General features: G+C 43.3%; 1 protein-coding gene across 1 annotated transcript in view; it reads left to right on the plus strand.

Moving 5' to 3' along the window:
* The window catches only part of LOC137813946 (probable 2-isopropylmalate synthase), a 45,491-nt gene that overhangs the window by 21,390 nt on the left and 623 nt on the right, over window positions 1-23,478 (plus strand). The window contains exons 4-10 of the mRNA XM_068616441.1: window positions 21,646-21,738; window positions 21,833-21,919; window positions 22,071-22,171; window positions 22,371-22,404; window positions 22,481-22,555; window positions 22,787-22,870; window positions 22,972-23,106. Of these exons, the coding sequence (XP_068472542.1) occupies window positions 21,646-21,738; window positions 21,833-21,919; window positions 22,071-22,171; window positions 22,371-22,404; window positions 22,481-22,555; window positions 22,787-22,870; window positions 22,972-23,106 (609 nt within the window). The remainder of the gene's footprint in view (window positions 1-21,645; window positions 21,739-21,832; window positions 21,920-22,070; window positions 22,172-22,370; window positions 22,405-22,480; window positions 22,556-22,786; window positions 22,871-22,971; window positions 23,107-23,478) is intronic.

Raw genomic sequence — 23,478 nt, forward strand, 5'->3', positions numbered from 1 at the left:
ACATAACAAATGTTCGTGAGGGAACCGTCGTTATAAGTGCCTCTGAATGAGTTATAAAGATGGTTCTTTAGAGACCGTCGTTATAAGTGCCTCTTAATTACAAAATTGCCATCGTGTATTTTATAACGATGGTTATTTTTAAACCGTTTTTGTATGGTGTCGTTAATGTACGTTTTTGTACTAGTGATAACTTCTTTCCAACAATCATGTTGTATCGCCTCTTTAAATGATTTAGGTTCTTGGATAGAAGAAATATTATGACAAAAAGAAGAATATGTAAGAGAACAATTATGATAAGAGAGATACTTTTGATTAGAAATATTTAGTACCTGAAGAATGATTGGTAACATCTTTTGAAGAGAAGCAAGTAGTGTGACAGTCCTTCAAGTATCCAGGAGGTTGTTTGAGACGAGTAGAAACTCGAACTGATGAAGGTTGTGGATCAGAACGTCGGTGTTGCAAGACATCAATATCAATTAAATGTGTAGAAGAATCAGTAGCAGGAAGACTGGATGGTAATATAGTTTCAGAAACTGAAGGAACAATACTGTTAGAATGGATGTCTTTAAACTAGAGGGGGGTCAATTGTTTAAAGAGGGTTTTCGCAAACTTTTAATCCAAGAATGAAATTACTTTGAGAAACAAATGATAAGAAATTTAGTTTGCCAAAACACAAAGCAAAAAACAACAGCACTAGAAAAACAATCGGTTGTTACACAGAAACAATCGGTTGTTTATACCAGTTTGCAAATATTAAAACTGAATTTAAAGAGATTAAGGATAGAGAGAATGCACACAGATGTTTATACTGGTTCACTCTAAACCCAGAGCTACATCCAGTCTTGTCAGAAACCACTGAGGAATTCCACTAAGAAATCAAACCTAGATCACTTACACCACAACCAAAGTAGTGACATTAATCCCCTCAAGACACAGACTTCTCTTGGTCAACACACCAACACTAAGAATGTTAATCTTGATCCCCTCAAGAACACACAACACTTCTCAGCAAACACACAAGGTTTCTTTCAACAGATACAAGGATTACACTTGTTACAGAATGAAATCTGAAATCAATACAAGAGAAAATCCTATCTCACACACTTTGATCAAACTCAATCTCTAAGCAATCTCAACTCTTTCAAAATCTGTAAGTTCTAAAAAACCCAAATCTGTTTTTCTATTTGTAAAACAAAGTTGTTGTTTGTTATCAAATCTTAACAAACTATTAATTGCATTTAAAGATTGGTCAAAGCATTAAAAACTAGAGCGTAAACAGTTGGAAAAACATTTAATGCTCAGTCAAAGCACAAAACAGTTTTCTGTTATGGTACCAAAACAAACAATCGGTTGTTTCCATGAATCAATCGGTTGTTTTGGTTTTGGCAGCAAGTCAACAATAAAAACAGTTTTCAACCTTTTCTAAAAACACCTAAGTATAAACCAATAGGTTGTTTCGACAAAACAACAAGTTGTTTTTCACTTAGCTTGGAAAACACTTTTCTTTTAAAAGGATTGAGAGTGCCTATGCTTTGGATTCAATCAAGAGTGGATTACATATCAAATCTACCCCAGATCCTATCTAAAGGATAACTCAGCAACAGCAAGCACAGCTAGCCTTCATAATCCTTCAAAGGGTTTGGATTCTTCAAAGCTTGAACACGACTTGGTTCAACAATCTCCCCTTATTTGATGAAGACAAATCCCTGACGCTTGTGTTATACTTGATTGAATCTGAAGCAGTTCCTGCAAAACACAGTTTTAAGCAAAGCATAGAACTTCTGATATTTGGTTAGCGCAAAAACAAATACAGAATTTCAGAGCATAATATCAGAGCAAACAACAACCAAATATAGGAGCAAAAACCTATGACGTTTCACTCATACAAACTGTTTTGCAGAAAATAAAAACTGAAACCAAACACAACATAAATCTTCCCCTATTTGTCTTCACAAATAGACAAAAAGAAGAGATGAAAAAGATAATTGTTCTTAATAGATTAGATTTAAAACAGCAAAAGCAGAAAATAGAAAAACTGATACAACCACCAAAAACAATCGGTTGTTTCGATACATCAACCGGTTGTTTTTCCTCTTCATTCATCATCATCAGCATATTGAAGATCAAAGATCTGGTTTTGTATTGCCTCAATCTGTTCATCTAAGGTCATGAATCATGCATCCATGCTGTCAAACTTGTTATCAATCCTCTGGAAATTGCTGACACATAGATCATGGAGATTCCTTTGATTCTCCGCAAAGCTATCAAGCCTATTAACCATGAATCTCTCAAAAGAAGACATGGTTTGCATTCTTTCTTCCTGATTTCCAGCACCAACACTAGGTCCAGCATCTTGATGTGCTTCAGGTTGATCTTCATGTTGAAAATCCATATCTGCAGCATGTTCATCTTCTTCATGATCAGCAACAACACATGATGAGGCTCTAAGGTCACCATCTTTTCTAATCCATTTGCCACCTACTTTGGTGAATCCCATTTTACTGAGAGATCCATTGTTCAACTCTTGAGTTGACTTGACCAACTCAGATGTTTCATCCTCTAGGTTCACTTCAAAATAGAGTAGAAATTTAGAAATCAAAACAGCATATGGATAATGATAGTCACTTAACCTCATTGCCTTTTGCATGTGCTCTTTGATGATGTGTATCCAATTTATTCTGATCTTCTTCATAATGCAGAAGATGTACACCAGGTCCTCCTATGTAAGAACTGAATGATTTCTCCCCCTTGGAGTTAGAATCCAAGTGAGGGCTAGCAACCTTTCATCAAGCCTTAAGCCACCAACCGAACAAGTCCTAACTTGAGCATTTTGGTTCTTCAAGCAGCTCTTGTAGTATTGGACTTTGTTGAAATCCTCCACTACTCCAAGGTTCCCCTTGTTGATTCTGAGGCCAGAGTGCTTAAGACCAGCTACTGCATTCCATACATCATGTGTGATCTCCATATCTACACCTTTTACATGAGAAACAAAGTTGTTTCCTTCAAACTTGAGATTTGTGTAGAAAGCTCTTATCAAATTTGGGTAGATATTGCCCTTCATCTCCAAGAACTTTCTGAGGGATTGATCTTTGAGGAGCCTTCTGACATTGTCCAGCTTTTGGCTTTTCAGCCAATCAAAGTAAACAACCTTGGGGTTGTTTATCACTTTGTTGCTAGTCTCAGACCTATATCTCTCAATAAGATCATTATCACCAGAAAACCATCCTTCCAGCCTTCCCCCAGACCTTACTGCTCTGGATTTGACTCTTCTTGAGATGGGATTAGTTGAGTCCATGTTGGCAGAGAAGAAACAGAGAGAAGCTCACCCAAGAATTGCAAGAGATGTTGCAATTGGTTGATCTTGTGGAAGAGATCAGCTGCAACATATTTTATAGCAATAATAGAATAAAAAAGCATTCAATGACATGAGTGGGTACCAGATTTTCAGAGAGAGAAGACTTGACCATGCCCTGCACTGAAAACGTCAGAAAAAGCAAAAAGTCACATGGTCTTCACATGTGATCTTTGACTAGTCATAAAAGCTCTTAAATTTTCAAGATTGTGGAATATATTCCTTTATGACTGTTGTAACTTCCTTCTGAGTGTGATCAGCTTTCAACACAGGTTCAATGACCAAGGATTGTTTCTTTAATTTGATCTGCAATGGATAGAAATTCAAAAGGAAATTAAATTGATTTCTTCACAATGCTGTCAGACTCAAAACAATTGGTTGTTTTGAGGAAACAATCAGTTGTTTTTCTGCAGCAATTAAAACTGATTTTGAATTTTTAATTATGAGCAGAAAGAGTTCAAAGCAGATGAAATTAAACATTTTAAAGAAGATATTTAATCATGAAAAAGAAATTAAAAACAAGAATTAAGAACAGAGATAAGGAAGGTTTTATCCTTTATGTAGTTCTTTCAATGAGTCATGTGCTTTGTGATCAAGAAGCCTCTTTTAACTGTTGAGGGCCTTTGGACAGATGCAGAACATTGATTCAGCTTCAATGTTGGTCTTTTTCTTCCAAGAACTTGATCAGATGACTCAGTCCTTGACACTTCTTTAGAATTCCTGCACAAGCATGAGTTCAAGCAACAAGATTTGGCCCCTTCGCAAATGTGGGTCCAATTGATTTCTTTTTCTCATTTGGAACCTCACATCCTTTGGGAATCCATTTCATGAATCCCCTAAGAACAGAAACCTTTCTTATTTTGCAGAATCTAACCGAATGGCCCTTTTTCATGCAATAAAAGCATGTAACAACCGAATGTTTCGACTTAACAATCGGTTGTTCTACTGGCTTTCTTAAATTTTTTTTTGAAAACTTATCTTGTTTGTTTTGTGGATTAAAGCCTAAACCAGCCTTTCCAAAAACACAACTTTGAGATGCCAAGACATTCTCAAAGTTAGATTTCCCTTTTGAAAGTTTGTCCACAGTATCAACAAGATAATGCACTTTCTTCTCAAGGTTTTCACAATTTTCGCAAATGAAAGTGTCACAGTTGCAAGAAGAATTTTTGAAATGTGTTTCCAGATTTTTGAAATCATTTTTAGATTTTTCAATCTCATCTTCAAGTGATTTCACTCTCTTTTCTAGCCAGCTGTTAAGTTCTTTCAATCGGTTGTTTGAAAGCACCAATCGATTAGCTTCATCGTGAGTTTCTTGAAAAGCTGCAAGCAATTCACTATAATTCTGTTCATTTAAAGAAGCACAAGAACTTACCTCACTTGAGCTGCAAGATTCATCATCATCTTCAGCAATCAAACAAATGTTTGCTTTCTCATCTTCACTTGATGAAGAGCTTGATGATGATACCTCATTCTCATCCCAAGCTATGTAGGCTCTCTTTGTCTTGCTCTTCTTTTCCTTGTAGCTAGGCTTTTTCTCCTTGCTTTTGTTTGGGCAATCTGCCTTTATGTGACCTTGCTCACCACAACCAAAACAAGTATAGTTTTTGGAATTAAAATCATTAGATTTCTTGTTTCCATGAGCAGCCTTGAGTGTGTCCCACATCTCTTTAGCAGTTTTGCATTTTGATACCCTGAAAAACTCATTAGTATCTAGTGCAAAAGCTATTATGTTTTGAGCAGTACAATCAAGCTTGGCCATTTTACAATAAAAAAATTGAGTTGATTTAGTAGAACTAGAAGGAAGAGGTAGTCGTTTTTATTTAGCAAAATGACATGTATCACAAGGATGAACAAAACCTATGCAAATATTTGAGTAATATGAAGACAAAATTTTCAACCTATCATAAGACAAATGTCCCATTCGAAAATGCCAAAGTTTAGCATTATCAATATCTACACAAGATTTATTGATGTTAGGTGTCTTATTTGGAAGACACGAACTCTCATTGTCAAGTCTACTCGTCACAAATTTTGTTTGTGACACCTGATGGATACTAGAGGTCCTCAATTGATAAAAGTTGTGTGATCTCTCAGCTATACCAATCATTCTCCATGGTAGAGTTTGAATAATGAAAGAAATAGAAGGTTGAAAAATGGTTAAACAATTGTGATTTGTGGTTAATTTAGAAACAAAAATTAAATTGACATGAAATGAAGGTACATATAAAACACCAGTCAAAGTGAGTAAGGGAAATATTTGAACTGTACCAGACTAATTAACACTTAATTGACTTCCGTTAGGTAAAGAGACCAGGACAGGTGAAATATTATGAAAGGACAAGAAAATATTCTTATCGTAGCATATATGATTTGTAGCCCCTGTGTCTAATACTAGTGACTATAAAACTTACTTGATTTGGCTGAATTGACTCGGGACGTACTGATATGATTCAAAGCAGGAGTTTGACAAGATGATTGTTGGATCAAAGCCATTAAACTGTTGTACTGTTCTTGAGAAATCTGAATGTTAGAATTGGGGACATTAGCCTCGAAAGGAGTAATATCTTTTTAAGCATTAACGGATGCAGCCATATGAGCAAATTTTGTTGCTCTTTACTTGAATTTGTAACTTGGTGGGAAACCATGCTTATGATAACTGTACCGCCCTGGTAGTCGGAAGTGATGACGTGGCATCAAGCTACAGTATAGGCGTGTTGACGAGATGCCAGGTTGGCAGAAGGGAAGGAAGTCGGGGGGCTCGTGAAATCGCCAGTTATTAAGTTGGCGTGCTCCGATCTCCAGTATACCAGAACCGGCGGTCACCGGGTTAAAGATGAAGTCGCCAGGTGTAAACTCAGGCGACTAAGTGATTAGAGATCGCCGGAGCAAGCACATCGCCGAAGATGAAGGTGGTGTAGATTATGAAGGTGGCCGGCGAGACCACAGGGAAGGTGTACGAAGGCACCCTAGCTCGCCAATTCCAGTAGAGGTCGCGCTCCAAGTTAGCTATGCACTGAGCAGTATCATGCATAAGTAACTTAGCCAAAGGAGAGTCAGAAGCAGCGCCCAAGTCAAGGAGGCTCCAGATGATGGCACGTGTACGACTGGATGCGAGCCACGTGTCCAGATGTGTAACTGCCAGGAGAGAGAAAATGACCAGGTATATAAGGGTTTCCCAACGAACTTCTGAGGTACGCACGTTCAGATTGTCTTCTTTACGCTTGCGAGTTCTTGAGCATACTGTGAGAGAGAACTGGTTCACGGTTCCTTGAGAGTTCTTGAGTGTTACTCTTGAAGTATTTGGTGGTTCAGTCACTGACTTGGGCGTTGGAGTGCGATCGGCCGCAGCGGCGCCGCTCTGTTCTTTTGCAGGTTCTTGAGGTGGATCGCGACGAAGGACGGAGGGTGAAGCGGTGCACATGTCGATCCAAGTTTGACGAGGCAAGTTCCAACGTTTTGGTCAACAGGCAGGATCATCAGGCGCCCACCGTGGGGTTGTGTAAAACCTGTTCCCATCCACAGCGTGAGTTCTTGGAGGTTTTGTAGTTTTCTACGTGGTTGTGTGCTGGTGCAACCATTGTTCGCTGTTCGTTTGAGATTTGTTCGGTGATTTCGCGTTTTCCACCGTTCGTTTGGATTTTTGTTCGGTGAGGTGAAGTTTTCTGCTCCTTGCGCGAAATTTGTTCGGTGAAGGTCTGAGTTCTTCGGTTTGTTTGGTCTCTCGTGGAAGAAGCGTTGGTTTCTGGTGGAGTTGCAGGTTTCCGTGGAGGTTCGCTGTGTTCTTGAGTTTTCTTGCGGAGGTTCGCGAAGTTCTGACCGATTGATCGCTGAATCAATCGTCGCTGAAGGAAGTGTTGTTCATTACTCTCTGTGATTTGCTGAGTTTTCATGAGAAAAATGAGAAGCAACCGTTCAAGTCCAGTTGCGCCTGTTGCTGCTGAAGGCGCCGGCGCCATGACGATGGCGCAGATGGTGGAGATTATGCGTTCGTTGCAGGCAACTGTGGAAGCCTCGCGCATAGAACAGGCGAGAATGCATGAGGACCTGGTCGCCTCTCGGGCCAGCAATGATGAGCTTAGTAAAGTGACTAAAGAGCTGCGTCAAGCTCTTCAGGAGCAGCAAAGGCGTCCTATTGCTGAAGAGGTCGCGCCGTCAACGCCGCCTCGTGTTTTTCCCATGCCCTTCGCTCAGGCGATTACTGACACGCCTATTCCTGCGAGTGTGGTACCTGTTAAGGCTGTTTTTACCGGCGTGGAGGATCCTGAGGCTCATCTCACCACGTTCCATTCGTAGATGATGCTGTCAGGAGGATCAGACGCCGTGTACTGCAAGATGTTCGTGAGCACACTCCAGGGAACGGCGCTGGAATGGTTTGTGAGCCTGCCTACAGGTCACATAACCAACTTCCAACAGTTCTCGAAGATTTTCGTTGAGCAGTACATCGTGAATAAGGCACCGCCCAGGGTGTCTTACGATTTGTTTGATATAAGGCAATATCAGGGAGAGTCCCTCAGGGACTACTTGAATCGTTTTGGAGCGCAGATGGTCAGATCGCCGGCCAAAGATGAGGAAATGCTGGTCTACGCATTTAAGAAGGGTGTGCTGCCGGGACCATTCTGCGAGGCATTGATCAGGGCTCACCCCGCCACGTTTGCTGAGGTTAGGCGACTTGCGGTGGCCCACATCGCCGACGAGAGTGAAGTCGCCGAGAAGAGAGGAAGCGTGGCTCCCGCTAGGCCGCGCGCCCAGACTAGGATCCAGCCACAGAGGGTTCTGGAGACAGCGGCGGCCAGGAGGGATCAGAGGACTCGCCATCCTTATGATCCAAGGAAAAACAAGGGCAGGGGCCAAGGTCGCCCGCAACCAGCACGCCGGGAGTACAATCGCCCGCCTAAGCACAAGTTTGTCATGGGATTGGCGGACCTGATCGCCATTCCCAACATATTAGCTAGGTTGAAAGTGCCCGAGAAGGTAGGCGACAAGGTGCTGGGACCAAAGCCAGACGCCTGGTGTGAGTTTCACCAGGGCTTTGGCCATACCGTGGATTCGTGCTTGGCTTTAGGATACCAGCTCGACGATCTGGTTAAGAGCGGGTTCCTAAATGACTACTTGCTGGATAGAAGGACGGGGGGCGCGTCGAGCTCCCAACCAGCAGGTGGAGAGGCTCAGCAGCACGAGATGCCTACGCACGGGGAAATCCATACCATTGCAGGGGGTTTCTCGGGTGGTGGATGCACCGCATCACAGAGAAAGAGGTACGCGAGGTCTGTGATGACAGTGGATATGTTTGAAGACCACTCGCCGGATGTGGACATTACGTTCACCAAGCAAGATCTTCGGGATGTTGTGCCTCATGACAACGACCCCATAGTAATCTCGTTGATCACAGCAGGAAGAAAGGTCCACAGGGTTCTGGTGGACCAAGGAAGCTCGGCAGACGTGATGTTCTGGCCGACTTTCACGCAGTTGGAGCTACCCCCTGACCAGCTGAGGCCCTATGGAGGGTGTTTGTATGGTTTCGCTGGCGACCAGGTGGAGGTCAGGGGGTACATAGAGTTGAGGACTACGTTTACAGATGAGGCAGGTTCGAGAACAGAGAAAATCAAATACCTTGTCGTGAACGCTCCTTCAGCATACAACATTCTGTTGGGAAGGCCCACGCTCAACAGAATAGGCGCTATACCGTCGACTCGGCACATGAAGGTGAAGTTGCCGTCTATGGAGGGGGTGGTGATCACCATCAAATCCGATCAGAAAGAAGCAAAGAAGTGCTATGAGAATAGCCTGAAAAACAAGAGATCGGTGAGTTACGTGACGACCACCCCGCCTCCGGGTGTGAAGCCCAGATCGACGGTAATAGAAGAGATCGCCGGAAGAGACGTGGAGATGGTGGATGCTGAGCTGGGGGAGGGGAACGCTGGTCTGGAGGAAGAAGAGGCGAGGAATCGCCCTGAGGAAGCGAGAGAGCTGGGAATCGCCAGGGCGGTGATCGCGAGAGAGACTAGGCCAAAACCCGTCGAGCAGTGGCTCGAGAGAGAGATCGGGGGAAAGATCTTCAAGCTGGGAAGATCCCTGGAGGTTGAGCTCCAGGACCAGATCGCCAAGGTGATAGAACGGCATCTGGATGCGTTTGCATGGTCCGCTTCGGACATGCCCGGGATCGATCCCGACTTCTTGTGCCATCATCTGGCGATGGACAACTTGGTGAGACCAGTGCGACAAAGGAGAAGAAAGTTCAACGAGGAGAGGAGGCGGGCGATTAGGGACGAAACACAGAAACTCCTCGCTGCAGGCCACATCAGGGAAGTCCAGTACCCTGAATGGCTGGCAAATGTCGTGCTGGTGAAGAAGAGTAATGGGAAATGGCGCATGTGCGTCGATTTCACTGATCTAAACAAGGCCTGCCCAAAGGATTCATATCCTTTACCGAGCATAGACGCCCTGGTGGATAGTGCTGCAGGGTGTAAGTTGTTGAGCTTCCTGGATGCCTTCTCGGGGTATAACCAGATCAAGATGCATCCCATGGATGAAGAGAAGACTGCCTTCATGACCGAGAGATCGTGCTACTGCTACAAGGTGATGCCGTTTGGGCTGAAGAATGCGGGGCCCACGTACCAGAGGTTGATGGATCGAGTACTTGCACCAATGCTGGGGAGGAATGTGCAAGCGTACGTCGATGACATGGTCGTGACCTCGCCAGAAAATAGCAAGCACGTTGCAGACTTGGAGGAATTGTTCACGACGATCGCCAAGTTCAAGTTGAAGCTGAATCCAGAGAAGTGCATCTTTGGCGTGGAGGCTGGAAAATTCCTGGGATTCCTCTTAACTGAGAGAGGAATAGAGGCCAACCCGGATAAGTGTGCCGCCATCTTGGCAATGAGAAGCCCGGCCACTGTGAAGGAAGTACAACAACTAATAGGTCGGATGGCCGCCCTGTCTCGCTTCGTGTTCGCTAGCGGAGAGAAGGGCCATCCCTATTTCCAGTGTTTAAGGCGCAATAATAAGTTTGCCTGGACGAAGAAGTGTGAGGAAGCCTTCGTCAAGCTCAAGGAGTATCTGGCGAGCCCGCCGGTTTTGTGCAAACCGCTGATGGGAACCCCTCTCAGGTTGTATTTTGCTGTAACTGAGAAGGCGGTGAGTGCGGTGCTCGCCCAGGACCAAGATCAGGCCCAGAAGCCTATTTATTTTGTTAGTAAGGTGCTGCAGGGCCCCAAAACGAGATATCAGGCCCTGGAGAAGGCTGCGCTGGCTGTGGTATTTTCGGCGAGGAGGTTACGCCACTATTTCCATAGCTTCACGATACTGGTGATGACCGACTTGCCCATCCAGAAGGTTTTGAAGATTAAGGGGTAAATCTTCGCAGATTTCGTGGTCGAGCTCTCATCTGAGGCAACACGAGTTGAAGGGGACGATTTCCGTTGGGTGCTCTCGGTGGATGGATCGTCGAACCAACAGGGTAGCGGTGCTGGAGTCATCTTGGAGGGGCCCAACGGCGTGCTGATCGAACAATCTTTGAGGTTTGCCTTCAAGGCCAGCAACAATCAAGCAAAGTATGAGGCGCTGATCGCCGGAATTTTGCTGGCCAAAGAGATGGGAGCCAGGGTGCTGATGGCTAAGAGTGACTCGCTGCTAGTCACGGGGCAAGTAACAGGCGAGTTCCAGGCTAAAGATCCACAAATGGCGGCTTACCTGGAGTATGTGCAGGAATTGAAGAGTTCCTTTGCCTCTTTTGAAGTGGTGCATGTGCCCAGAGAGCAGAATGCCCGAGCTGACTTGCTTGCTAAGCTCGCCAGTTCAGGCAAGGGGGGTAGGCAGAGGACGGTGATTCAAGAAACTCTGAAGACGCCGAGAGCATTTGTAGCAGATCACCTGGTTCTTCAGATAAGCAGGTCGACGGAAAAAACGGCAAGAAGTCACAGGTCTTTGACGCAAGAAACATTGAGATCGCCGAGAATTAGAGCATGTCGAGGAGAGAAGGTGAACATGACGCAGGTCTGCGCTACCCATGAGCCAGACACCTGGATAACACAGTACAAGCGGTGCCTGGCAGATGGCCTTCTCCCGCTAGATCCGACGGAGGCTAGGAAGATAAAGAAAAATTCTAGCAGGTATACAATGATTGATGGCGAGTTGTACAGGTTTGGGTTCACTCACCCACTCCTGGAATGTGTGCATGGCGAGAAATGCACGAGGATTATGGCAGAGCTCCATGAAGGGATATGCGGAAGCCACGTCGGGGGTCGAGCTCTGGCCGCAAGGACTCTCCGTGCAGGTTACTACTGGCCAACGATAAGAGAAGATTGCAAGAGGTATGCACAGTGTTGCAAGCAATGCCAACAGCACCCGATTGGCACAAAGCGCCTCCCGAGGAGTTGAAGTCGATTTACAGCCCTTGGCCGTTTCATACTTGGGGAATCGACATCCTGGGACCATTCCCGCTGGCGATCAGGCAGATGAAGTACTTGGTGGTGGCGATTGAGTATTTCACCAAGTGGATCGAAGCAGAACCAGTGGCCCAGATCACTGCGCACAAGATCGAAGGTTTCGTGTGGAAGAACATTGTGTGCCGGTTTGGTGTGCCCAAGTGCCTGGTGTCGGACAATGGGACTCAGTTTGCTAGCCACCTGTTGAAGAAGCTGTGCGAAGGGGTGGGAATTCAGCAAGTGTTTGCATCCGTCGAGCACCCTCAGACAAATGGCCAAGTAGAGTCAGCTAATCGGGTGTTGCTAAGAGGCTTGAAGAGAAGGTTAGAGAAAGCCAAAGGAAGCTGGGCTGAGGAGGTACCCCGTATAGTCTGGGCGTACCACACCACCGAGCAGTCAGGAACCCATGAGACCCCGTTCAGCTTGGTCTATGGGTGTGACGCAATGATTCCAGTGGAGATCCAGGAGAGCTCGCCGAGATTCCAGAACTTCGTAGAGGAACACTCGAATGAGGAGAGAAGGTTGAACCTGGATCTACTGGATGAGGTCAGGGAAGAGGCGAGATTAAAAGCTGAGGCGGTGAAGAGAAAGATTGAACGAAGATATAACTCGAAGGTGATGCCGAGACAGTTCAGAGAGGACGATCTGGTGATGAGGAAAGCCCACCAGTATGAGATGGAGAATAAGCTGTCGCTTAAGTGGACGGGACCGTTCAAAATAACCGAGGCGCTCGGGAACGGCGCCTACCGCTTAGAGACATTGGAAGGAGGGGCGATTCCTCGCACTTGGAACGCCACGCACCTCAAGTTATATTACAGTTAAGAACTTTGTAAGTAAAGACAAACACGAAGTGATATTACAATGTCTCTGTTAAAACAGTTTGAAGGGGGCACTCTTTTTTCCCTAAGAAGGGTTTTTAACGAGGCCACCCAATAAAGAGGAGTTTTCGAAGTTTAAGTTGTTTTAGATTGCATGCTTGTTGTTTTCCGAGAGTTTTGAAGAAAGACCTTGTCAATTATATGTGATTTATGGCGAGTTAAAGATATGTTGCATGCTTTCTAAAAAGTTTCTAAGTCCTCATCGTCTTTCGGCGATCGGAGGCACCAGTTAAAGTTAAAGTCCTCATCGTCTTTCGGCGATCGGAGGCACCAGTTAAAAGACCTCAACGCCCCCGCGCGTTTTGAGGCGAGATAAAGACCTCCTCGCCGTCGAGCGAGTGCAGGCGAGGAAGAGTGAAAAGTCCTCAGTGTTTCTGGGGGCGAGAAGATGTAACCCCTGGGGCAATGTAGAGGCACCAGTAAAAAGTCGTCAGTGCTTATGGGGGCGAGAAGATGTAACCCCTAGGGCAATGTAGAGGCACCAGCAAAAGTCCTCAGTGTTTCTGGGGGGGAGGAGATGTAACCCCTGGGGCAATGTAGAGGCACGATTTAAAGACCTTCTCGCCTATGAGCGAGTTCAGGCGAGTTAAAAGACCTTCTCGCCTATGAGCGAGTTCAGGCGAGTTAAAAGACCTTCTCGCCTATGAGCGAGTTCAGGGAAGATAAAATCCTTCTCGTCTCGAACGAGCTCAGGTATGGTGTAAAGGGTGGAAGAAGTTTGGAGGGTGGCTAAGGTAGGTTCGAAGAGAGCGCCTAGCCACCCGGTCTCTTGTTCTGAAGCTCGAGGAGGTAGAGAAGGATCCGAAAGGCGCCTCTACCCCCAGATAAAGGAATAATGGCCAAGGTATGAAGCCAGAAAGAAGCTGATATCGCCAAGAGTCTTTGGCGACCAGGAAAAGTTCAAACAGTGGCAAGAAAGTTAAAGACCCGTTTTCATGAAGCAGGTCGGGTTAGCGGTGTCTTAAGCCATTAGTTGAGTTAAAGTTCGTTGTTTGAAGAGTGATTTTACGCTAAGGTTCATTGCCTTGAGATTACAAGTTGTTAGAGTGATTGTTATTCGAAATCAAAGTGGTTCGAAGCAGTTAAGTATATGATCGCGCTTACGAAATCGTTAAGTTAATTTCTTGAAGCAAATTGTGCAAGGAAAGTTAAGGCAGCCAAAGAAGTTATAAGAAGAAATACAAGGAGTTTATCGTTAAGTAAGTATCAGATTCAAGGTACATGTACAGAAAAAGAAAAAGTTCATTACAATCATATGAAAGGAGAAAGCATAAAGGTAGTGGATGGGGGGGAATCAATCAGTCTTCAGCGGGAACAACCTTCCCATCCACCACCTCGTTGTTGAGGGACACCATGCTGAGATCTAGATCGGGGAACAAGCAGGCGAACTGTTCCCGGGCAGCCTCGAATCCAGCAGCAAGAATCTGGGTAGAACTCAGATTAAGTTCTTCGATCTGTTTCTTAAGTTCTTCAATCTGTTTCTTCAGCCCCTCGTTCTGCTGCTCCAGCTCTTCAGCTTGCTTCTTGAGTTCTTCGATGGTTTCCTGAGCTTGAAGAAGGTCTTCAACAACCTTCTTGGATTCTGCCTGCACCAGGCCCAGTTCAGCGGCGATCTTCCCTTTTTCTTCGTTGGCTTCGGCAAGCTTAGCCATGGTGTCGTCCCTCTCCTTCTCCACCTTTCCCAGGAAGACCTCCCGATCGGCTGACCTTTGTTCGAGTTTCTTCACCTTGGCGGCGTCAGTTTTAATCAAGGCCTCCAGGTCAGCCACTTTGACGCGATAAGGCACCAGCTTGCTCTCTAGCTCAATCTTCTCTTGAGCCAAAAGCTGCACCTTATGGCGTAGATCGGTGGCTTCCTTGCGCGCCACCCGGAGCTCGGTGCTCATTGCATCTTCTACTCGGGAGTGCTCGATCTCGGCGAGTGTCAGATTGCAAGATAACCTCTCCGCCTCAATCCTTATGGAGTTGTTCTCGGTTTGGAGTGTGAAGAGGTCATCCTGGAGCTTCCTGGTGGAGCTCTCCACAGCTTTAGATATAATGGAGAGTTGTGGGCACCCTCATCCCCGATTGGTGCAACGTTTGCGGTTGAGGCATTTGAAGGAGGACCCCCTCCAGCTGATACATAAGGCGTGGAGGCGCTCGGGGGGTCCTCCATGAAGTTAGGCTCGGCGGCCTCAACCACAGGAGGCGCAGATGCCAAAGGGATCACTTGGACTGGCGAGGCGGGAGCTGGTGGAGGAGGCAATGTTGGAGGCGGGGCAGGTGTAGATGGTGGTGTTGATGTTGGAAGAGGGGGTGGAGCAGATGGTGAAGAAGGTGCCACCCTCTTCCTCTTCGTGACGAGGCCATCCTCAGTCGCCTCGTCGTCTTCTTCTTCCTCCTCGTGGACTACTTGGGGGGCTTTCCTCTTTGGTTTCCTGAGGATAAGCTTTTTGCGTTGGTTGGCGGGTTGGGCCTCAGAGGAAGTTGGGCCTTTGGGTGGCGATCTGCCCTGAGCGGCGACGATCTCCACCACAGAGTTTGGCACGGTTTGGGAACCCGATGCCAACCCGTGGGATCGGGCGAGCGCCCTCAGTTCAGCGAGCTTGCCCTGGCCCAACATACGATCTGCATAAAGCAAAAATGCATGGGTTAGCTCAGAAAGAAAAAGTAGATGCATAAGGCAGTATGAAGCGAAGCAGATAAATGGTGCAGAAAATAAAACCAAAGTCTTGCGCACAACGCACAAGACGCCCAGAAACAGTTAACAGAGGTAATGTTAAAATGAAGACTTAGACGTTGAGGTGAGTTCTAACCTATGTGAATTTCAAGTTGATCTTCGAAGAACTCGAAGCAGATGAGTGTGGTGGTGAGGATGGTAATGTTGGCATCTGCCACACTCTTCCAGAAGAAGCAGAGGTCTTTGTCCAAAGCGCTCATGCTATCAGGACTTCTTGGCCTCCTGAAGCTGGTTTTGGACTCTTTGTTCCCCTTGTTTACCCAATACAAGGGGAAACCGTCGAGCAGAGAAGCGTCCTTGTCATTGGGGCGCACCTGGACAAACTTGCCCTTCCAGTCTTTGTAGGATTGCTGGAAGATAGAGAGGATCGACCTCCCAACAATCCCGTTCAAGCTTACCCACATGCGATCTCCTCGGTGCTTGGCTTCAAAAAGAAATAGGAAAACGTCCACTGACGCTGGCAGCCCCAAGTGGTCGCACATTATTTGGAAAGCCCGTACGAACGCCCAGCTGTTGGGATGGAGCTGGGCGGCGGCGATGTCGAGCTCGGTGAGAAGCTCCCTTTCAAAGCGAGTGAAGGGAAACCTAAGTTTCACCTTCTTGAACAGGGTGGTGTAGACGAAGCAGAACAACCCGTCGTTGTTCCCCTTGTCGTCGGCGCACACGGGCAGGTCGGGGGGGCAAGGTAGCACCGTCATTCTGTCGTAATGCTCCTTGTGAAACGATTGGTGAGGCTCATCCCCTTTCGTCAGTCGAAGAACCGCCCCAGCAGAGTTTACTGAGGAGGTTTCCTCCAGCAAGGTCGAGGTGGCCCATGGGTATAGTTTTTTGAAATCTGGAGAAGGCACGGAGGCTCCTCCGGCGACGGGTGGAGTGGCCTGAGCCAAGTTGGGGCGGGAGGGTGCAGGCCTCTCAGCCTGAGAAGAAGAAGCACCACGTGCTCGCGGTGGGTTGTGTGCTTGTGATGAGGGGTTTCCTGACGAAGGAGGAGGATTTGGGGTGATCTTTGAGCGAGTCATTGCGGAAGCTGCAAAGGAAGAAGAAAAGAAAAGGTGATCAGGACTCGCAGAGGCTGACTCGATCATGAACGAAGGGTGAGAAAACGAACGAACGAAGGTTCGTTGTAATGAAGACGAAGCCCTAAGTTACGAAGAAGGAGAAATAGAAAAAACAACCCACAACGTATGCACCAGACAGTTAAAGGATGATGCGAATCGGTTAAAATGCAGGAAAAACCAGCAGAAGAAGGAAAGGAAGTACCTTTTTATGATCGGAAGAGTAATGAAGGATGTTGGTGATTCAGGAGGTTGAAGAACGTTGAGAGCTTTTGCAGAAGAGAGTTGGAGCGTCTGAGAATACGAAGAAAGTGATGAAACAGTGAAGCGAAATGAGTTTAAGGGTTTTTCGAAATGGGTTTGGGAAGCGCAAACGTTAACTGAAGGTAACCGTTGATGAAGCCACGTGTCGAACGATGGGAGGAGTGTTTGGTGGAGCGTCAGAGAAGCAGAAAGTACAACCGCTTGGAATTCTGCGCCAGTGCCACGTAGACCGGTATTGACGTGACTACTTTAGTCTTTTCGCTGGACAAGTCTTCGCTTAAGACTGGGGGGCTTGTGTACCGCCCTGGTAGTCGGAAGTGATGACGTGGCGTCAAGCTACAGTATAGGCGTGTTGACGAGATGCCAGGTTGGCAGAAGGGAAGGAAGTCGGGGGGCTCGTGAAATCGCCAGTTATTAAGTTGGCGTGCTCCGATCTCCAGTATACCAGAACCGGCGGTCACCGGGTTAAAGATGAAGTCGCCAGGTGTAAACTCAGGCGACTAAGTGATTAGAGATCGCCGGAGCAAGCACATCGCCGAAGATGAAGGTGGTGCAGATTATGAAGGCGGCCGGCGAGACCACAGGGAAGGTGTACGAAGGCACCCTAGCTCGCCAATTCCAGTAGAGATCGCGCTCCAAGTTAGCTATGCACTGAGCAGTATCATGCATAAGTAACTTAGCCAAAGGAGAGTCAGAAGCAGCGCCCAAGTCAAGGAGGCTCCAGATGATGGCACGTGTACGACTGGATGCGAGCCACGTGTCCAGATGTGTAACTGCCAGGAGAGAGAAAGTGACCAGGTATATAAGGGTTTCCCAACGAACTTCTGAGGTACGCACGTTCAGATTGTCTTCTTTATGCTTGCGAGTTCTTGAGCATACTGTGAGAGAGAACTGGTTCACGGTTCCTTGAGAGTTCTTGAGTGTTACTCTTGAAGTATTTGGTGGTTCAGTCACTGACTTGGGCGTTGGAGTGCGATCGGCCGCAGCGGCGCCGCTCTGTTCTTTTGCAGGTTCTTGAGGTGGATCGCGACGAAGGACGGAGGGTGAAGCGGTGCACACGTCGATCCAAGTTTGACGAGGCAAGTTCCAACGTTTTGGTCAACAGGCAGGATCAATAGCATGTATCCATTGTATGATTATTTCTTCCACAATATGTACAAAAAAGGGAATTATTTCCCCTTTCGCCTCGTCCATTAAAATTGCGACCTTTGCCTCTACCATATCTTCCATTGATTCGTGGATCAACCACAATATTCACCAACACATTGTCTGTATCATTGTCATGATAATTGTTCTTGGGTAACAGGGAACGAACGAGGACCATGGTCAGATTTTCATTGATGCTGAGATAGTTTAGATTGGAGGGATTAGTAAGGTGATCTAGGGTTTGGCTTCTCCTAATGAAAAAGTAATGAGCAAGATAGAGAAACAAAAGAGATGGCCCAGAGCTCCTAAAAGCTCTGATACCATATTAGTTTTTTTTATATCTCTTATAGAGAAAGAAGAGAAAATGGAGGAAAAGATGATATATTTTATTAATCAAGAATTGTTACACACTTACATTATTGAGTGTTATATTAATATAACACATAAAAATATAAAGATAAAAATAAAAATAAAAATAACTGATACTGATAGAGCAGATACAACTGATAGCAGTTATAACTGATATAAAACATTTACAACTGATAAGGTAGTTACAACTGAAAATCTAAAATATTATATGAGATCATTTTTATCGTCTAATATAGAAGAAAAAGAGAGAGCAAAATAGCCATTAGAATCCGTAATCAAAATTATTTATACCTATTAATAGTGATTCAAAAATATTTTACTCACTTTTACAATTGAACAACTACTTCAATAACAAATCTACTATTGGATACTTCGAATGAGATTTTGTTTTATGAGCAATGAATTAATAGAATAAAATGGAACATTTTAGGGGTGTCCCAACCCTTATACATAAGTTACTCCTAGTTTAAGCAATCAACAAAGAAAAGCAAGATTAAGTGACACACCACTTAACTCAACAAGAATCTTAAACTATTTATACAGCCCTATCCAAACAGAACTGGTTTTGCAAAAACCAGTAAACCAAAAACTTGATGGCTATCTAGCTATTGGAATTAACAATCTAAAAACTTGATATGTAGTTTGCTCCCTTCCCATTGTAGCAATTCCAAACCTACTACCGTGTGTACTACATTTTATTGCCAAAGTGAGGCATGACCTCTGCTGCCAGTCTACTTCCAGTAGCTACAAAAATCTCCGCACATCCTCATCTTTTAAGCGCCAAGAGCTGGTCTACCAACCACACAAAACGTGCATCTACAAAAACTGCATAACATTGACCAGTATTGACAACATTTGGACATGGGCTTACAGGTCAGATTTTTGCCTAGCAGACCCCTCAACAAACCTCTGTCCTACTTGTTGCTGCAAAAATTAACCCAGAACCTTTTTCTGCTTAATAAATCGCTTCTACACCATCATCTTCCTTGTCCCTTCCTTAGTCCCCTTCTTGTAACATATATATGACTCCACCACTAAGAGAATCATTGTCCCTGCATCCCTACCATAAGACCTTTCCAACCAATAGACATAGATATACAATTCTAACCAATAGCTAATGCACAAAACAGGTAATCCAAATACATATGAAGATAGTGAAAAAACAAAGGATCCCATCCAGCACCTAACCCCACCCTAATACTACCCTTTTAATTTCAAACATATAACGTGATAAAGAATCCAATTAGGGAACCCAACATGAAAAACATTCATCATATCTTTCAACCATAACCAAGCTTTGAATCACCTTTGTCGTGACTTTAGTTGGACCTACAAACAACTAACAACTAGCTCTTTAAGAGCATTAGTAGCACTAATCTCAGAAACATCACGAAAACAAAATTAAAAATAGTTTACAATTGTAAGTTACGAGACTTCCTCCTATTAAAACAAACCTCTCCTTCTTCATCTTCTCTTCCGGATAGATTTCAGACATTCCGTAGGATTTATGCACCTTTGGGCGTACGTAAATTCAGCTAGATTCTCTTTGCTGGTAAGGCACGTCCACGCCTTTAGTTGAGCCAAAGTGAAGATTTCAGAGTTATCTGCTCGACCTTCCTTAAAAGTGACTTGATTTATTTGTTTCCAAATTTCTCCGACCACTACAATCCAAACACACCTCCAAGATCTGTTTATCTCTTGTGTAGCCTAGTTCAAATTAAACTGTAGGAAATGGGATTTGCCTTCCCTATAGACCACTGTTGGTTCCCCCACCCATTCATTACAAAGGCACCATACTCTTCAGGCTACTCTACATTCGAAGAATACATGACTTCCACTTTCCTCATCTTCCCCACACATAGCACACCTATTGCTTTCCAGGATTAACCCTCTTCTCTCCAAATTAGCATGCGTCGGAAGCTTGTCATCCAAAACTCTCCAGGAAGTAGTTAATGCTGAAGGTAACACCTTGATGCTCCAAAGAGCCTCATACAATGTACTATTGGCTCCTTCATCCCTTGTGCTTAGACAATTATAAGCTGAGTTAACCGTATAAGATAATTTTTTTGCCGCCTTGCATATCTATTGATCCCTGGACCCTTTTAATAAGGTTTTGTTATCTAACAACGATGTGAGTTGGTTTTTCTCACCGATTTCCCACTCGAAAAGATTACGTCTCCATGCCACTTTCCAACACCATGTGTCTATTCTAAAAACCTACTTGTGAAAGACTACCAGATTTTTCATTGGCAATGGAAAATAGCCTCGAAAATTTTACTCTTAAGACCTCATTGTCTAACCACTTGTCTTCCCAAAACCTTATATCTTTGCCATCCCCCAACTTCCATGAAATTTCGTCTTTTCGAAGCAATTCCCCTATTTTTCCGACAACCACACTTTCTTTAAATCTTTCCACCAATTTGACTCTTTATATCTGCTGACTGCTCTTCTTAGTTTTCTCCATCCACCATATTTTGAATCCATCACTTCCTCCACAAACCTCCCTCCTTTGACTGCATTCGCCAAATCCATTTCCCCAATAATGCCTCATTAAATGTCCTTATATCTTTAATACCTAGTCCACCCGCATCTCTAGATTCACACACCTTTTCCCATGCCACCCATGCTATATTCTTACCTTCCTTCCCCCAGCCCCATAAAAACTTTCTCAGGATCTTCTTAATTGTATCTACCACTGACTTTGGTATCTTATAGAACGACATATAAAACAGGGGTATTGACGACAAAACCGATTTGAGCATACATATTCTCCCCGCCATTGATAGAAATTTCCCTTTCCACATGTCCAATTTTTTCCTTATCTTTTCAATTACTTTGTCCCAGAAATTAGTTCTTCGGTGGTTACCTTCCACCTCCATACCCAGGTATGTGAAAGGAACCTTCATAACCTCACAATTAAGGATAGAAGCGTACATTCGCAATTGGGGTTGCCGTATGTCCACCCCTCCCAATCGGCTTTTTGAAAAATTGAATTTTAGTACTGAAGCCAACTCAAAGTAGCATAGCATAGATTTTATGACCATCACATTGTGGGTATTATCCTTGCAGAAAAAAATTGTGTCATTCGCAAAATGTAACATGTTAACCTTTACTTTTTTTTTAGTCCCTCAATGCATTCTAATAAACATTTTATACTATTGAAATAGGGATAATTTACATGTCATTATACTTTATTGCATAATTTAAAATCATTAAGACATTTATGTGTTACTTTTATCCCTTTTATTATTTAACATATCTCCTTAGAAATATAAAAAAATATATGATTTTGTTTATGCATATAGATAGACGTACTAGTTCCTTCACATTTAGAATTATTTACTCTTGTAGTCTTTTTATTATTATTGGTAAATGATCTCAGTAACTTAACTTAATCTTTTTAATATACTTTAACTAATTTTATTTAATTTTATTAAAGGTTGTGATGGCCCTAAGATGCAGGGGAGATCATGTTTTAGGTGGCTTATACACTGGAATTAATACAAAGCACATCCTGAAGACCAGCAAGATGGTTTATATTATTACATTATTCATTCATTTTTGGAATATTTTCCTCCTTTAAGATACCTTTGTTAAGTTCAAAATTTATAAATATTTTTCAACAGGTTGAAGAGTGCTCTGGTAAGCATTTACAGCCACACAAAGCTATTGTAGGTCATAATGCATTTCTCCATGAAAGTGGCATTCATCAGGTTAGTGGACTTAAATGCCACCCTGCTGCGTTTGATTTTGTTAATGCCTATTCTATTTGTTATTACCTTAAAACATACATTTGATTACTCTTAAACTTTTTTTTCTATTGTATTGTTGTTGTTTTTCTCTATTTTGATTTCTCGTTTGTAGGATGGATTGTTAAAGCATAGAGGCACGTATGAAATACTTTCTCCTGAAGATATTGGTTATGAAAGGTCCAATGAAGCTACTATGGTACTAGGGAAGCTAAGGTATGCCATTTTCTCACACTCTTTTATCCCATTTTCTGACCTTTTGTCTATAAAACTCTTGTTTCAATGCGGTATCAGTTTTTATGGTTTATTATTTTTATTTGTAGTTTAGTAATAATTGATCAATTAACTTTTATCTTAAATTTCATATAATCAAATTATAACTTCTTTTTTTCCTTCGTTTACACTTCCACATTAGTGGACGCCAAGCTTTGAAAAAACGACTTAAAGAGGTATGCAACTATTTGTTCTATACTCAAAGGGAAAAGGACCATTTTTCTCTTTCATGACCTTTTTCTTCCTTTTCAGCTTGGTTATGAACTCAAGAAGGATGAAGTTGAGAGTGTATTTCAAAACTTCAAAGCAATGGCTGAGAAAAAAAAGGTTAATAGTTTACTTTTCTTTTTTCTTTATCATTTCTGAATGGCTGAGAAAAAAAGGGTTAATAATTTACTTTTCTTTTTTCTTTATCATTTCTGAATATAATATATAGTTAATAATATTATATCAAATAATTAATTTGGTCAATATTAATTATATTTACTCTATTTTTTTTTCTTAAGAAGCCAGATCATCTTGAACTAATGTGTGACTCAAATATATTTATTTTCTTAGAGAGTTACTGATGTTGACCTTAAAGCATTGGTATCAGATAAAGTTTGTGATGTAGAACCTATTTGGAAGCTTGGTGGGTTGGAGGTAAATTGGAATGAGATTAATTTTAAACTATATACATGTTTGATACAATAATACAAAACAGAAAAAGAAGAAAAAATAATGAATATCTATCATCAACGTAGGTGACTTGTGGAACTATGAATTTTTCATCAACAACTATTGAACTTGTTAGAATTGACGGTACCACACACGTTGCTTGTTCCGTTGGAAAAGGACCAGTGGAATCAACTTTCAAGGCTGTCGATCTCATTGTCAAGGTATATCGACTTTAACAAGTTCCAACCTTTTCTTTTTATTTTCCTTTTTATTAAGTCTCTTACTACATATAAGCATTTATTGTTTTCTACTTTGAAATCTATTGGTATGCAATCAAATATTTTTATGAACTTTCTCTTTTCCAAAAGATTATATAGGCTAGAAAGTTATGTAAAAAATAGTGTGAATTATGTTTATATCATCCTACATGGAAGTTCTTGGAAGGTCAATGTTTTTAATTTCATTTTTTTTGAAGTATCTAACCAAGTTATGCAAAGATTTGTTTTTATATATAAAAAGAACATTTCTTGCAATCACATGAATATTGATATTCTAATTAAGTTTTTTTTATCAGTAAATATATTTCTATGGAA

This window comes from Phaseolus vulgaris, chromosome 1 (genome assembly GCF_000499845.2).
Source record: "Phaseolus vulgaris cultivar G19833 chromosome 1, P. vulgaris v2.0, whole genome shotgun sequence".
NCBI lineage: Eukaryota > Viridiplantae > Streptophyta > Magnoliopsida > Fabales > Fabaceae > Phaseolus > Phaseolus vulgaris.